General features: G+C 38.4%; 1 protein-coding gene across 1 annotated transcript in view; it reads left to right on the top strand.

Moving 5' to 3' along the window:
* The window catches only part of LOC126194933 (maternal effect protein staufen-like), a 201,056-nt gene that overhangs the window by 81,182 nt on the left and 102,614 nt on the right, over window positions 1–17,260 (top strand). The window contains exons 3-4 of the mRNA XM_049933319.1: window positions 3,512–3,580; window positions 14,556–14,782. Of these exons, the coding sequence (XP_049789276.1) occupies window positions 3,512–3,580; window positions 14,556–14,782 (296 nt within the window). The remainder of the gene's footprint in view (window positions 1–3,511; window positions 3,581–14,555; window positions 14,783–17,260) is intronic.

Here is a 17,260-nt window from a genome sequence, read left to right as displayed (position 1 = left end):
CAATGTGCTTGAAGAAGCTAAATGATCTTCGTTTTCTTAGTATCTTCTTGTGGGGTGCTGACTGCATAGTTGTGATTTTATCTTGCTTGGGGCAACTGTCCATACTGGCACGCGGTTGGCAATGGGGGCCAGCCATTTGCATGAGCACTGTTGACAGCCTCCTGGCAGAAACTGGTATTGCACCACTGTGGGTTGGACAACAGCAGCTTATGGCTAATTATGCAGTCATGCAGGCTTTCCAGGAAATGAAGCCGCTGACCATCTCTCCACTACAGGAGATCAACTTGGCATCAGAATACTGGGTCCAGACTTACAACTTCAATGCAATATTTTGAGGCTCTGGGAATTAGAATGGCAGGCTACTATGACCCAAAACAAATTGAGAAGGATTACGCAGAACACTAAGGTGTGGTATACATCTTTCCAGACCTCTTGCAAAGATGCCATTGTGTTGTACTGACTAAGCATTGGCCACACGAGACCTGCCTACAAGTTCCTTGTGCATCAAGAGGATCCTCTCAACTGCAGCTGCAGTAGTCTTCTGACGACAGCACGTTCTTGTTGAGTGCGCCCTGTTGGCCGATATGTGGCACGTTCTCAGCTTGCCTATCTCACTACGTCAGATGCTTGTGGATGATGAGACAGCCACTACCAAAGTGCTGTATTTCCTGAGGGAAAGTGGATTTTACATGAAACTATAATACTTCACCACTTTCAGTGTTTGGGGTGGTTGTGGAGGGATAGGGGAGGAGCCTCCCCCTGTCACACTCGTCTTTAAACTCTTTTGCTTGCTTATATAGCTGGAGCAGCCAAGTCCCCATTTTTTTCACTGTTTACATGTTTCTCTCATGAAATGGAGGGACAGATGACCCAGTAGTTTAGTCCCTTTAAATACATAATCATCAATCAGTCATCAAAGACTTTATTCTTTTGATAGTCTTGCCACTCTCTTCAGTCTGTCTGTTCATAATCCTTTAATAAACAACAATATAACTTTGAATTTTCTAGCTCTCTCTTTCTCTCACAGAAGTCAGAAAGATGGCGGAAGACTTGTCAGGTAGTTATTGTGATTCATCATGACAGTGGTGGAGGCTTTGTCTTCAGGGAGGATGATTAGGCCAGTATCTGTTCTGTTGTGGATGGCTGTCCTTTCTTCTGAAATACAATTTTTTCATCATTAAAAACTGAGTAACTATGTTGTTGTATTTTGTTTATGTTATATGATTTACTTAACTATATAGCAAAAACTGGTGATATTTACTTTCTCTCCCTCCCTCCCTCCCTCTCTAGGCATTTAAGATTTTCAGTAACATTTTTAGAAAAAAGGCAAATCATAGGCTCATTTATTGGAAAATCATATACAGCTATATTCAGTTGAAAACACAAAAATTAATTTGTTTTTGATGCCACCCAAAATGCATTTAGTTCTGTGTTGTTTCTTTTGGTAAATAAAGTGTTGTTTACATATTTACTTAGAGCAAATGTTCCATGCGATCAAGTGAAGTGTTGCCATTGGAAGCTGTGTTTCAGTATGTACAATGTCTCACATGTAACAATTGTATTTAAGACTGCACCAAGTATTTGTGGTTAATAATACAAGTGAATTTAGAAGTGAAATTTTCTACCAGAATACCAAAAGTAAATGTACTTTCTGTATAGACTGCACCAGGCTGTTCCAGCAAGACATCATTGGGCAGGGGTGCCTGTTAGTACACACATGAGCAAGCGCAGCTGTTACGGACTGCCCACCAGGGTGCGTTCTGTGCATGTGCAAGCCCCATGCTAACCCTTGCCAGCAGGCTCTTGCAGTACGATCCCATATGCTGTCGTCAGGCTGCCTGACTGTCCACATGTCAGTGTTTGTCCACCCATGCCCTCATGTGCCTATGGGTACCTATGCCTGTGCCTGTGCCTGTTAGTACACACATGAGCAAGCGCAGCTGTTACAGACTGCCCGCCAGGGTGCGTTCTGTGTATGTGCAAGCCCCATGCTAACCCTTGCCAGCAGGCTCTTGCAGTACGATCCCATATGCTGTCGCCAGGCTGCCTGACTGCCCACATGTCAGCGTTTGTCCACCCATGCCCTCATGTGCCTATAGGTACCTGGCTGCTGTGGGAAGGACTCTAGCTGGAGCAGCCTAGACTATACATTAATGTTGGGGGTTCTAAAAGGAGCTCTGTATTCAGATGCAGATGTCTTTAGCAGTAGCTGGCAGATGTTGGTCATGAAATTGAACATTTCCAATTATTTAAAACTAAACTCTCTCTGATGCCCACACTCCTTTTTTCACCTTTCTCCTTTTGCTCTCACAACGGGTGGGTCCTTCTCGTCCTTAGGTTTGTGTGAGGTTTGTGTGACCTGCCCTTTCTTTTTAACCATCCCTAACATATCATTCTCTATTCATTGACAAAGAAACTATTAGTTCTGAAAGCTAAGATAGTAAATGTACTGTTATACATGTTAGTCGGCAGTACTGAAATTTGACCTTTTGAACATAAATACTGGCCAGCAATTCTGTCTATTAATTTTATAATATCTTATTAGCTACTGGTACAAATTTTGGAATATGTGTAGTTCTTTTGTTAACACACAAAATATTTTTCATTTATTTTCCCTGTTTATAAACAGCTGCCAATATTATGTGTAAAGTTACATTTATCTTCAGATTTAAACATTAGATAAACACAGGAACAGAATGGTCCCAAAGGAAAAGCAGTGGCCTCTTTTTCCCCAAAGCAGCTGCTTTTCTGCTACAGTGTATAATCATGAAATAATCTAGAAGCAATTCCCGCAATTACCAATGTGGACTGATTAATACTAGCTTTCATTGGTTACTAATATATTTTACGAGAGTCCCATGCAGTGGCTCCTGATGCTGAGGACTATATGATTTTACTCATTCCACACTCCCGAAATGTTGCCCTCATGATTGTATTTATAGAACACTGTGTGAGTGAATGAATATGTGATGTATTTTAGGCTGAACACTGTTTCAGTGGCCCAAGGCTGGGAGAAAGTACGTTATTCCTTTGTTGGGTAATCTTTCTTGCACTTCCCTAAAATGATTAAGTATACTGTGAGTTAATAAGAATTTTATATCCTTTTCAAGCTGAATATGTGCTCCGAGAAGACATTTCATTGCTTTATCCTCTGTGATGATGCCATTTGTAAACTTCTTTGATGCAGTTTTAACTATCCAGTTTCTGGTTAGTTCAAATGGTTCAAATGGCTCTGAGCACTATGGGACTCAACTGCTGAGGTCATAAGTCCCCTAGAACTTAGAACTACTTAAACCTAAATAAGCTAAGGACAACACACACATCCATGCCCAAGGCAGGATTCGAACCTGCGACCGTAGCGGTCACGCGGTTCCAGACTGTAGTGCCAGAACCGCTCGGCCACAAGCGGCCGGCTTTCTGGTTAGTTGCAGTGATTTTTGTAGCTTTATGTGCAGTGATGTGACATCAAATCTGTAACTTTCAGTTTTGCCGTCTTTTATTTTTCTTTTAGGTTCACTCGTTGATTTTCAACCACCTTCAACCATGCCTCCAACAGCTTTTCCATATGAAGATCTTCAAGGTAATGCTGTCACAAATCAGTCACTTCAGATGCTTTGAAGATAATTTGTTTACATTAGTCATTTGCATATTTTGATTTCCCATTACAGTTTTCATAAACATAATTTCCTGAATGGAAAGCAGATTAGGTTATGTTGTATTAAAAATTTCCAGAAGAATAAGATTACAACATATTCCTCAAAATTATGCACCAGATTGTTCGTGTGCACAAACATGTGCGTGGGATTTTTCAAGGATTGTTGCAGTTTCACTCCACTGGAAATTTTTAATGTTACAAATGATATGATCAACCACACATACTGTGTACATACAATGCAGGTGTGGTAGTCGACTCGTTAAGTATATGACTCATTTTCCTCATACTTGTGGTTCCATATCAAGCAGGGACTCTGAAATCAAATCTCATCCATTCTGTGTCTGGCAGATCATCAGTTAAATGAATGTAACATTACAGTATCACTGCAGTGATGATGCAGGGTTCCAGCCATATGTTTCAGCTGAATGCAGATGCATTTGCTTAAGAATGGGGTGTAATACTGAAACTAGTAGCAAAGAATTAAAGTTAGACAAATGAAATAAAAACGTCTTGTAGTTGTGAAACTTATATTCTGTGCAGATGTCTTTAGCAGGTTATCAGTGGACATCACACAGGAAATTGAAAAACACCAAAGATTTAAAAGTAAAGTACCTCTGATGCCCCCCACAGCCCCACCCCATTTTCAATATTTTTCTCCTTGTCCTCACAACAGGTGTCTGAATAATTACTATTTCTTTTGAACTGAATACATTTTGCTGTGGTTGTTTTTGTTGTTGCTGCTGCTGCTGTGGTCTTCAGTCCAAAGACTGGTTTGATGCAGCTCTCCACACTACTCTATTATGTCCAAGGCTCTTCATCTCCAAATAACTACTGCATCCTGCTTATGTATTCATCTCTTAGTCTCCTTATACAATTTTTACTCCACACACTTCTTTCCGATACTAAATAGGAAAGCTCTTGATGTTTCAAAATGTGTCCTACCAACTGACCCCTTCTTCTCATCAGATTGCCCCACAAATTTTGTTTCTCTCCAATTCCATTTAGTGCCTCCACATTAGTTACATGTCTACCCACTTCATCATCAGCATTCTCCAGTAGCAGCACATTTCAAAAGCTTCTGTTCTCTTCTTGTCTAAACTGTTTATCATTCGTGTTTCACTCCTATAGATAACTACACTCCATACAAATACTTTCAGAAAATATTTCCTAACACTTAAATCTATATTCAGTGTAACAAATTTTCTTCTTCAGAAATGCTTTTATTGCCACTACTAGTCTACATTTTATACTCTCTCTGCTTTGGCCATCAGTTATTTTGCTGCCCAAATAACAACTCATCTACTACTTTGAGTGTCTCATTTCCTAATCTAATTTCATCAACATTGCCTGATTTAACTAGACTACATTCCATTTTCCTCATTTTGCTTTTGTTGATGTTCATATTATATCCTCCTTTCAAGAAACTGTCCATCTGTTCAGCAGCTTTTTCAAGTCTTTTGCTGTCTCTGACAGAATTACAATGTAACTAGAAAACCTCGTAGTCTTTATTTCTTCCTTTTCTTTAATTCCTACCCCAAATTTTTCTTTGGTTCTCTTTACTGCTTGTTCAATGTTCAAATTGAATAACATCAGTGACTACTACAACGCTGTCCCACTCCCTTCTCAACCACTGCTTCCCTTTCACACCACTTGTTTTTTATGAGTACCATCTGGTTTCTGTACATGTTGTAAATAGCCTATTGCTCCCTGTATTTTGCCTTTTTTATTTTCAGAATTTCAAGAACAAACTTCTGGTCAACATTGTCTAAAGCCCTCTCTAAGTCTACAAAAAATGACATACACTTAGGTTTTGCCTTTCCTTAACCTATCTTCTAAGAGAAAATTTTCCATTCTTCTGTGAAGAATTTGTGTTAGTATTTCGCAACCATGAGTTAAACTGATGGTTCTGTAATATTCACACATCAGTACCCGCTTTGTTTGCAATTGGAATTCTTATATTATTCTTGAAGTCTGAGGGTATTCCACCTATGTCATACATCTTGCACACCAGGTGAAAGAGTTTTGTCATGGCTGGCTCTCCCGAGACTATTAGTAATTCTGACGGAATGTTGTCTACCTACAGGGCTCTGTTTCGATTGAGGTCTTTCACTGGTCTATCAAATTATTCTCGCAAAATCCTATTTCCCATCTCATGTTCATCTATGTGCTCTTTTGTTTCTTTAATATTACCTTCAAATTTATTTCCCTTGCAAAGCCACCATATATACTCCTTCCATCTTTCAGTTTTCCCTTCTTTGTTTTGGGCTTGTTTTCCATCTGAGCTCTTTATATTCATACAACTGCTTCTCTGTTTGCCAAAGGCTTCTTTAATTTTTCTATAGGCAGAATCTATCTTTCTCCTAGTGATACATGCTTCTAAATCCTTACATTTGTCTTCTTGCATGCCTGCTTAGCTTTTTTGCATTTCATATCAGTCTCATTTTTTATACATTTGTATTTCCTTTTGTCTCCTTCATTTGCTGTATTTTTATATTTTTTCCTTTTGACAATAAAATCTAACATCTCTTGTGTTATCTAGGCCTTATCTTTTTACCTATTTGATCTTCTGCTACCTTCACTATCTCATCTCACATAGCTGCCCACTGGTCTTCTGCTTTATTCCTTTCACCTGTTCTAGTCATTTTTTGCCTAACGCTCCCTCTGAAACACTTGACCCTTCGGTCCTTTCAGCTCATCCAGATCCCCTCTCCTTAATTTCCTATCTTTCTGCAATTTCTTCAGTTTTAAGGTACAATTCATAACCAATAAATTGGGGTCAGGGTCCACATCTGTCCCTGGAAATGTCTTACAATTTAAAACCAGCTTCTGAAATCTCCGTGTTACCATTATATAATAAATCTGAAACCTTCTGGTGTCTCCATGTCTCTTCCATGTATACCAACTTCTTTCATGATTCTTAAACAAAGTATCGGTGTTGATTATATTATGCTACGAAAAAAATTCTATCAGGCGGCTTCCTCTTTCATTCCTTTTCCCCATTCCATATTCACCTACTATTTTCCCTCTCTCCCTTTCCCTATCATTGAATTCCAGTCCTCCATCACAATTAAATTTTCGTCTCCCTTAACTATCTGAATAATTTCTTTTATCTCATTATGCATTTGGGGGTTGTGGGCTTTGTTTCTTTCTTGGTTAGTATGCATTCATTATGCTGTTCATAGTAGCTTACCCGCATTCTTATTTTCTTATTATTAACCCTTTATGATCTTGTATTATAACCATGTATTCATTTGACCAGAAGTCCTGTTCCTCCTACAACCGAACTTCACTTATTGCCGCTATATCAAACTTCATCCTATCCATTTCCCTTTTTAAATTTTCTAATTGACCTGCCCAATAAAAGGATCTAACATTCCCCACTCTGACCCACAGAACATCTAGTTTTGTTTCTCCTGATGACATCGTCCTCCTGAATAGTCTTCACCCTGGGATCCAAGTGGAGGACTATTTTACCTCTGAAATATTTTATCCAAGAGGATGCCATCATCATTTAACCACACAGTAGAGCTTGCATGCCCTGTGGAAAAATTATTGCTATAGTTTCCCCTTGGTTTCAGCTGTTCACAGCACCAGCACAGCAAGGGCGTGTTGGTTGATGTTACAATTCCATATCAGTCAGACATCCAGGCAGTGAGTAGCCCCTGCAACTACTGAAAAGGCTACCCCCACCTCACATCCCCACCCTTTCTTTCATCCAAATACAATTCAATCAGTAATTTTAAATCTCTTGCCCCCCCCCCCCTCCAAAGTCAGTATGAGAAATGTTGGTCTTATTTCAAAACTATTTCCAAAAATTTATCAAATGACATAACTGATCATGTAATGTTTTTACAAGTGTGCAGACTGTATTGTTTAAACCACTTTACTCTTCTGATAATTTGATATGTTAATAAGAAATGTACTGAAAACAGTACACATATTTTTCTTGACTTGTAACTGCAAGGAAACTAAGGTGAGTGTGTGTGTGTGTGTGTGTGTGTGTGTGTGTGTGAGAGAGAGAGAGAGAGAGAGAGAGAGAGAGAGAGAGATTTTTGCCTTTGTGATTAAACTGATCCATTATGGATTTTAAGAACCCGTGATCATTTATACAGTGTAAATGCAAAAAACGGCAGCCAGTCTCTGTTTTGAAATACTTTTTTATTCTATAAACTGGTTTTTGAACATCTTCAGGCTCATATTTGGATGCTGCACAGGAGATTACATGACTATTTCAGAGCTTAATGCTGAAGGCTATCTTGTGACAGTATGGGTGGCTTTGTAATTAACAGTAGTATCCATCTAGCAGCGTCCATTGTGATTACCAGTTGGTTGCATTTCGCTCATTTTTCATGATATACAGGGTGGTCAGAAAATGTGTGAAATGCTTGTAGGGATGTTACAGGGCAGGTTGTACTGAGACATAAATGATAAGCAAGAAATTCAATACATTGCTCCGTTTTCGAGTTATTTAGCATTGAAGTTAGCCAATTGGGGCATCGTGCGCGTAAATTCAAGTTTCAGCTAACGAGTCAAAGCACTCGTTGGGCAACACCGCCCCTGGCAGGCTGCTTGAATGTGAGCACATGACGCCCCGATTGGCTAACTTCAATGCTAAATAACTCGAAAACGGAGCAACATATGGAATTTCTTTCTTAACATTCATGTCTCAGTACAACCTGCCCTGTAACATCCCTACAAGCATTTCACACATTTTCTGACCACCCTGTATATCAATTATCACAAAACTTTCCCAGCATCCTGCATGTGCTGCACAATTGGTGCTCGTTTCAAAGAAGTTCTTTGTAGCAAACACCGGTGAAAGAAGCATTGAAAATCAACTATTTTGCAGTGTGTGTTCTTGCTCTATCAATTTTGAGACAAAAGGTCGGCAGGCAGTTTTTAACCAGTCACCTGCAACAAAACGTGTGTAACTTTGAAATTAAATGTAGGCCACATCAGTTACATTTAGAACTTCTAGATTAGGCACAACCTTCAAATTTGGTATGTGCGCCAACAATACAAATGTTAAGTAACCAGTGTATTCCACCAATGCTGAATTGATGTGGACATTGAAATCAGTGATTTCCAATTTCTCTGTGGATTTCTCAAGTGATTGTATCAAATATTAAAACTTCAGGAAACCATCATTATAAATATGCGCAATAAAGGGTGAAGAAAATTGTGTTGCTGATTATAAAAAAATCTTAAGTATATTGAGTGTTCCCTCACTATACATCTATGAGCTGATTATCTTTGACATAGTAAGCCTGATTTATTTATGGCAAACTATTTTCAACATGATTACATCAGAAATCAAAATAATTTTATGCTGCCCAACCTCCGTTTAAAACTTCAGCTGAAACTTCACAGTATATGGGTATGAAAATTTGTAACAAAGTGAAATGAATAGAATTGATCAGTATAAATTTAGAAACACTGGAAAATAACCTTATATGAGAAACTAAACCAGAAATTTTAGTTTTCAGTTGAATCATTCATGAAGGACAACCTGAAAATTTGATCAGGAGAGAGCAATATCTGTCAAACAAGTACAAGCTGTTCAACAACAAAAGTTAGGTTATTATTTACTTCAAGAGATTTGGGGCACACATGACAGTCACCCTCAAAAAATCATGGTTGACATTTGAGAGATGCTAAGATAGCACTCACTCACAATTATGAGTTGACAAAGTCGTCACTGTGAACACAAATCATATTCAAGATATTCAACTCTCAATGTTAAATCATTGTTTGATCTTTTCTCAAAGAGATTCTTTGCGCAATAGATGACAAGCTTAAAACGATTTATGTAACGTACTTTAAGCATTTCAAGCTAAACTTTGACTACACCTTCAGAAAATACAAAACAAATATCTGTGAATTTTGCGTAGCTTCAGAAAAAAAAAAAATAGTATGCTGAAACTTACCTTAGACTTAAGAAAGGCTATATTCTTAAAACCTGGCATGACTGTACACATCTTGTGATTAAGTTTTATTATTTGCAGGACCTGCCTGTACCAAAACTAAATGTGACCAGTCAGTTTTACAAATATCTATTATGGTTACTTGCTTTCAACATCCAACTGCACAAAGATGATTCTTGATATATATATTGCACAGAAATGCAAGCTAAAAAGGACCCCAACACAGTTCTTTCATTCATACATAATGTTCTAGAAACACGTGGTGGTAAGGATAAGAACTTGAAGACTGTCTTTTTTTCATGGATAGCATAAGTGCTTCTTGTGGAGATTACTCATCTTTTCCGAATTCGAAGGCTTTCTTTTGGGCAGCGTGAATAAACTTTTGTCTTACTTATGAGCAGTAATGATGTGCATAAGTAGTTCATCACCCTTTATTGTTGTTATGGACAGAAGCGTAATAAAGCAATGGAAAGAAGGTCTTGGCAAATATGTCTTCATGAAACCTATTGCCAAGAGAACTGAATTCTGTTCTGAAATACAAAGCAAATGGTTCATTTCTAGGCTCACTAACACACATAGGTCCACATACATCATTCTGACTTTAGGAATAGAAGTACAGTAATGGAATATTGAAAAACATGAGAGTACCAACAGTAGCATGCAATCCAGTGAACCGAGAAAAAGAGAAAGATGTCAGGGATTTATTTAAGTACATGGATGATTACCCACCTCCATGAACCATGGACCTTGCCATTGGTGGGGAGGCTTGCGTGCCTCAGCTATACAGATGGCCGTACCGTAGGTGCAACCACAACGGAGGGGTATCTGTTGAGAGGCCAGGCAAACATGTGGTTCCTGAAGAGGGGCAGCAGCCTTTTCAGTAGTTGCAGGTGCAACAGTCTGGATGATTGACTGATCTGGCCTTGTAATATTAACCAAAACGGCCTTGCTGTGCTGGTACTGCGAACAGCTGAAAGCAAGGGGAAACTACAGCCGTAATTTTTCCCGAGGACATGCAGCTTTACTGTATGATTAAATGATGATGGCATCCTCTTGGGTAAAATATTCCGGATGTAAAATAGTCCCCCATTCGGATCTCCGGGTGGGGACTGCTCAAGAGGACGTCGTTATCAGTAGAAAGAAAACTGGCGTTCTACGGATCGGAGTGTGGAATGTCAGATCCCTTAATCGGGCAGGTAGGTTAGAAAATTTAAAGGAAATGGATAGGTTAAAGTTAGATATAGTGGGAATTAGTGAAGTTCGGTGGCAGGAGGAACAAGACTTTTGGTCAGGTGATTACAGGGTTATAAATACAAAATCAAATAGGGGTAATGCAGGGGTAGCTTTAATAATGAATAAAAAAATAGGAGCGTGAGTTACTACAAACAGCATAGTGAACGCATTATTGTGGCCAAGATAGACACAAAGCCCATGCCTACTACAGAAGTACAAGTTTATATGCCAACTAGCTCTGCAGATGATGAAGAAATTGATGAAATGTATGACAAGATAAAAGAAATTATTCAGGTAGTGAAGGGAGACGAAAATTTAATAGTCATGGGTGACTGGAATTCGTCACTAGGAAAAGGGAGAGAAGGAAACATAGTAGGTGAATATGGATTGGGGGGAAGAAATGAAAGAGGAAGCCGCCTTGTAGAACTTTGCACAGAGCATAACTTAATCATAGCTAACACATGGTTCAAGAATCATAAAAGAAGGTTGTATACCTGGAAGAATCCTGGAGATACTAAAAGGTATCAGATAGATTATATAATGGTAAGACAGAGATTTAGGAACCGGGTTTTAAATTGTAAGACATTTCCAGGGGCAGATGTGGACTCTGACCACAATCTATTGGTTATGATCTGCAGATTGAAACTGAAGAAACTGCAAAAAGGTGGGAATTTAAGGATATGGGACCTGGATAAACTGAAAGAATGAGAGGTTGTAGAGAGTTTCAGGGAGAGCACAAGGGAACAATTGACAGGAATGGGGGAAAGAAATACAGTAGAAGAAGAATGGGTAGCTCTGAGGGATGAAGTAGTGAAGGCAGCAGAGGATCAAGTAGGTAAAAAGACGAGGGCTAATAGAAATCCTTGGGTAACAGAAGAAATATTGAATTTAATTGATGAAAGGAGAAAATATAAAAATGCAGTAAATGAAGCAGGCAAAAAGGAATACAAACGTCTCAAAAATGAGATCGACAGGAAGTGCAAAATGGCTAAGCAGGGATGGCTGGAGGACAAATGTAAAGATGTAGAGGCTTGTCTCACTAGGGGTAAGATAGATACTGCCTACAGGAAAATTAAAGAGACCTTTGGAGAGAAGAGAACCACTTGTATGAATATCAAGAGCTCAGATGGCAACCCAGTTCTAAGCAAAGAAGGGAAAGCAGAAAGGTGGAAGGAGTATATAGAGGGTTTATACAAGGGCGAAGTACTTGAGGACTATATTATGCAAATGGAAGAGGATGTAGATGAAGACGAAATGGGAGATAAGATACTGCGTGAAGGGTTTGACAGAGCACTGAAAGACCTGAGTCGAAACAAGGCCCCGGGAGTAGACAACATTCCATTAGAACTACTGATGGCCTTGGGAGAGCCAGTCATGACAAAACTTACCATCTGGTGAGCAAGATGTATGAGACAGGCGAAATACCCTGAGACTTCAAGAAGAATATAATAATTCCAATCCCAAAGAAAGCAGGTGTTGACAGATGTGAAAATTACTGAACTATCAGTTTAATAAGTCACAGCTGCAAAATATTAACGCGAATTCTTTACAGACGAATGGAAAAACTGGTAGAAGCGGACCTCGTGGAAGATCAGTTTGGATTCCGTAGAAATGTTGGAACACGTGAGGCAATACTAACCTTACGACTTATCTTAGAAGGAAGATTAAGAAACGGCAAACCTACGTTTCTAGCATTTGTAGACTTAGAGAAAGCTTTTGACAATGTTAACTGGAATACTCTCTTTCAAATTCTGAAGGTGGCAGGGGTAAAATACAGGGAGCGAAAGGCTATTTAAAATTTGTACAGAAACCAGATGGCAGTTGTAAGAGTCGAGGGGCATGAAAGGGAAGCAGTGGTTGGGAAGGGAATGAGACAGGGTTGTAGCCTCTCCCCGATGTTATTCAATCTGTATATTGAGCAAGCAGTAAAGGAAACAAAAGAAAAATTTGGAGTAGGTATTAAAATCCAGGGAGAAGAAATAAAAACTTTGAGGTTCGCCGATGACATTGTAATTCTGTCAGAGACAGCAAAGGACCTGGTAGAGCAGTTGAACGGAATGGACGGTGTGTTGAAAGGAGGATACAAGACGAACATCAACAAAAGCAAAACGAGGATAATGGAATGTAGTCTAATTAAGTCGGGTGATGCTGAGGGAATTAGATTAGGAAATGAGACACTTAAAGTAGTAAAGGAGTTTTGCAATTTGGGGAGCAAAATAACTGATGATGGTCGAAGTAGAGAGGATATAAAATGTAGACTGGCAATGGCAAGGAAAGCGTTTCTGAAGAAGAGAAATTTGTTAATATCGAGTATTGATTTAAGTGTCAGGAAGTCATTTCTGAAAGTATTTGTATGGAGTGTAGCCATGTATGGAAGTGAAACATGGACGATGAATAGTTTGGACAAGAAGAGAATAGAAGCTTTCGAAATGTGGTGCTACAGAAGAGTGCTGAAGATTAGGTGGGTAGATCACATAACTAATGAGGAAGTATTGAATAGGATTGGGGAGAAGAGAAGTTTGTGGCACAACTTGACCAGAAGAAGGGATCGGTTGGTAGGACATGTCCTGAGGCATCAAGGGATCACAAATTTAGCATTGGAGGTCAGTGTGGAGGGTAAAAATCGTAGAGGGAGACCAAGAGATGAGTACACTAAGCAGATTCAGAAGGATGTAGGTTCCAGTACGTACTGGGAGATGAAGGAGCTTGCACAGGATAGATTAGCATGGAGAGCTGCATCAAACCAGTCTCAGGACTGAAGACCACAACAACAACAATTTTGTTGGTCTTTTTCTAGTACTGAAGTGTAGAATGTCATTTGTTGTACAATGTTGTGTAGATTGTGTTTGTGAATTGTGATTAACAGTGCTTAATTACGAGTACCAAATTACCAATGTACCTGCATATATTAATAAATTTGTATTAAGGAAAAAAGATTGCCATTCCAAACCAGTATTGTAACAGAGAAATTAATTATGGTCTTAACCAGCATTTGCTGTAGGACATTTTAAAAAGTGAAAAGAATTCATTTGCGCCATGTGAGTTTACTGAAACAGTTTGTTACCTTTTAAATCACCATTTTCAAATAATTTGTCACCATTCTCAGCTTTTTCCGAGTGTCACAATGGATTCTCAACCTGAAATAGTCATGTAACCTCCTGTTTATCACCTGAATATGAGTGTGAAATAGTTTGACAACTGTTTTGGAATAAAAAAGGATTTCAAAAAAGTGACTGGTTGCAGTTTTCTGTATTTATAAGTCTCCTTTCTTTCTGGCTATTTATATTTCAGATCATCTATATTTTGGCGTGTTGCAGAATAGAAATTTGTAGGACATACATTAAAAAATTCTTAAGGCTTCTGTTACAGAAATATTAAGGAACAGTGTGCAACAGAATAATCCGTTGTCAATAAAACATACATCAAGGACCTTCATACAAGATAAAACAATGTGTATAAATCAGCATATTGGTAAATGAGAAGTCTGGTGTATAATATTGTAACAGTTTTATTTCCAGGCACAGAGATAGCATCATTGATTTAATGTAAATGGTTACATTAAGGTATGTAATAAAAGCAAAGCAACAAACACTGTATAAATAAAATGGTGCTGTGCAAGTAATATTTATTACTTTTACTTTATTAACTAAGATACAAAGGAATTTCATTAACTGTCACTCTTTGCACTTTCACTACTCTTTGAAGATTACAATGAGAATTCTATTAGTGTAATATCATTTCAGCAATGCTGAAGAAGTTAGGAGGAAGAGTTGCTCAGGAATGGGCACCATCAATATCAGGCATATATAGTGCATTCTTATCAGAAAACATGACGAAAGCAGGGGTGTATACTGAAACAAAAACAAAGACAAAATCAGCAACAGAATCAACCAGAAGTGAATACAGTGCTTCAGACTTCAGTGGAAAAACACCTATGTCAGTTGTCAATGAGCTATCACTTTTAATGAAGGTTAGTCAAGTTTCCATTTGATGATTGATGTCTCTCTCTTTTCAAGCTAGCTGTTATAGTACCTGGAAATATGAGTTTGATTGAAATTCCCTTTGAACCACTTTAACTTAAGGTGTCCATACAACAATGGGAAGACACTATGAGGTCTGTTCGAAACATTCCAGAACATTGGTAATTTCGCACCAGTGGTGTGTTATAGCTAAATGCTGTTGGCGTCCATTCAGATGCCTGTGTTTAATGTGTAACTGCCGGAAATTTCATTATTGTATGTCTGTTATTTATTATTCAGTGCTGTATTGAGTATAATGTTATGTTAGAACAGTTTACGAATTTCGAGATTACATAGTTAGAGGAGCAAAGCATCTGCTTTAAATATTGCATGAAACTCAGGAAAATCTTTACAGACAGACCCCAAATGATGCAGGATGCCTATGTTGATGTGTGCTTAAGCCATACTTGGTGTTATGAATGGTTTATATGATTTAAAAATGACTGGATGGAAGTTATAGATGACCCTCGTTCAGGACGTCTACCGATGAACATCATGTCAGGAATATCAACAAAATTTTGCGTGCTAATTGAAGACAGACTGTCTCAGAGGAGGATGTAACATTTCAGTTGGATCATGCCATGAAATCCTGACACAGCATGTAAAATGCATCGAGTTGCCGCCAATTTCATCTAACGTTTCATGAGTCAAGACCAGAAGGATCTTTGCCTCGCAATCTATGAAGAGCTTTTGGATCGTACATATGAGCACGAGATGCTCCTTAAGAGAAACATAACTGGTGATGAGACTTGAAACTACAGTTATGATGTTGAGACCAAGATTCAACCTTCACAATGGGTCGGAAAGTTTCTCCAAGTCCAAAAAAGCTCGTCAGATCAGGTCAAATGTGAAAGCCATGTCAGTAGTTTTCTTTGACTTTGAAGGATTAGTTCATCGTGAATTCATGCTACAGGGACAAACTGTTAATCGATGGTACTATTGGGACATGTTCGATGCTTGTGAGAAAACATGAGAAGGAAACGGCCTGAAATGTGGGTCGACAATTCATGGCTCTTTCATCACAATAATGCAGCCACACATTCATCCCTGTTGGTGCATGACTACTGCACAAAAAATGAAGTCACTGTGCTTGCCTTCATACTCTACAGATCTGCCCCTGCAGACTTTTTTAAGTTTTGCAACAATAGACAAGATAAAAGAAAACTTGCGGATGGCATTTTGTGCAATCCAGCAAGAGGCATACCAAGACTGCTTCTACAAGTGGAAATGGTGTTGGGAGCGGTGTTTCAATTTTGGAGATGAGTGTTTCATAGGAGACCATGTCCAATAACTAAAAGTTGAGCGTAGAAAAATTTTGTGGACAAAGTTCCAGAATTTTTTGAATAGACCTCGTATACTGCAGATTAGTAATAACATTAGCATCTTGAGTTTTCCCCAACTTCAGTTAAGTTAGTGTAATAGGATAGAATCTTATAAATTGTAATGCCTTTTAAATTGTACCACTAATTTATTTAGCCAGCCAGTGTGTGTCACATTGTACCTAACTGTTGTACATGATTAGTTGAACAGACAGACTGTTGACAATTCTGGTGTGGGTCCAAGTTAATTTTGTGCTCTGAGGAAGTAAGTATTTGTTTGTGAAGTTTAGCACCTGCCTCTTACAGGCATGTAATGTGTACTTATAATTTATATAGCATATAACTTCACTTGTTCAATGAAAATAAAGCATAGCAACATTTAATATGGCGCTAGCTTCTGTACAGTAAAAAGTAACTTTAAAAATCATAGCCTTGCCTTATAAATTGTACGATGACTTTCCTCATATACTATACTGGAACATTTTAAAATAATGTTCACTGTACATGTTTTAACAGTTGATTTGATCTAGTAATTATATTGCTTATGTGTTGAAGAAATCTGGATGTAGTACAGACCCACATGTGGAGTTTGCAGCTGAACTGGTAGATCACATTCAGTTACTTGAATCCCACATGTTTAGATGTTCTTGAGCTTGCTAGGGAAAGTTAACTTTCGATTTGGCCGAATCAAACAGGTCTATTCATCAATTCTCAATGGGGTGGCAGGTAAATTATGATATTATACCTTAATTATTTGGCATGTTTTGTTATTTATGCACCAAGCAGAAGCTACTTTGGCAGCTAGAGCATTTGGCTTGAATAAAGAAGCTGTCACAAAAGTCATGTACTTTTTTAAAATTCTTTCTGAGTTAGTGAGCAAATATGATTTTCAGGCTAAGCAGATTTTCAATATGTATGAGACTAGCATATCCACAGAAACCTCAAAAGATCATTGGGTGAAGAGGATAGCACCAAGTTAGGGCTGTAACTAATGCAGAGAGGGGACAAATACCACATGTGTTTGTTGTTTCAGTGCTTCTGTATGTTTGTGCCTACCATCCTAGTATCTATGTAAAATGATTTCTGATGATTTAAAACTTGGAGTTCCAC

Source organism: Schistocerca nitens, chromosome 1 (genome assembly GCF_023898315.1).
Source record: "Schistocerca nitens isolate TAMUIC-IGC-003100 chromosome 1, iqSchNite1.1, whole genome shotgun sequence".
Taxonomy (NCBI): Eukaryota; Metazoa; Arthropoda; class Insecta; order Orthoptera; family Acrididae; genus Schistocerca; species Schistocerca nitens.
This window is presented reverse-complemented; position numbering and strand designations above follow the sequence as displayed.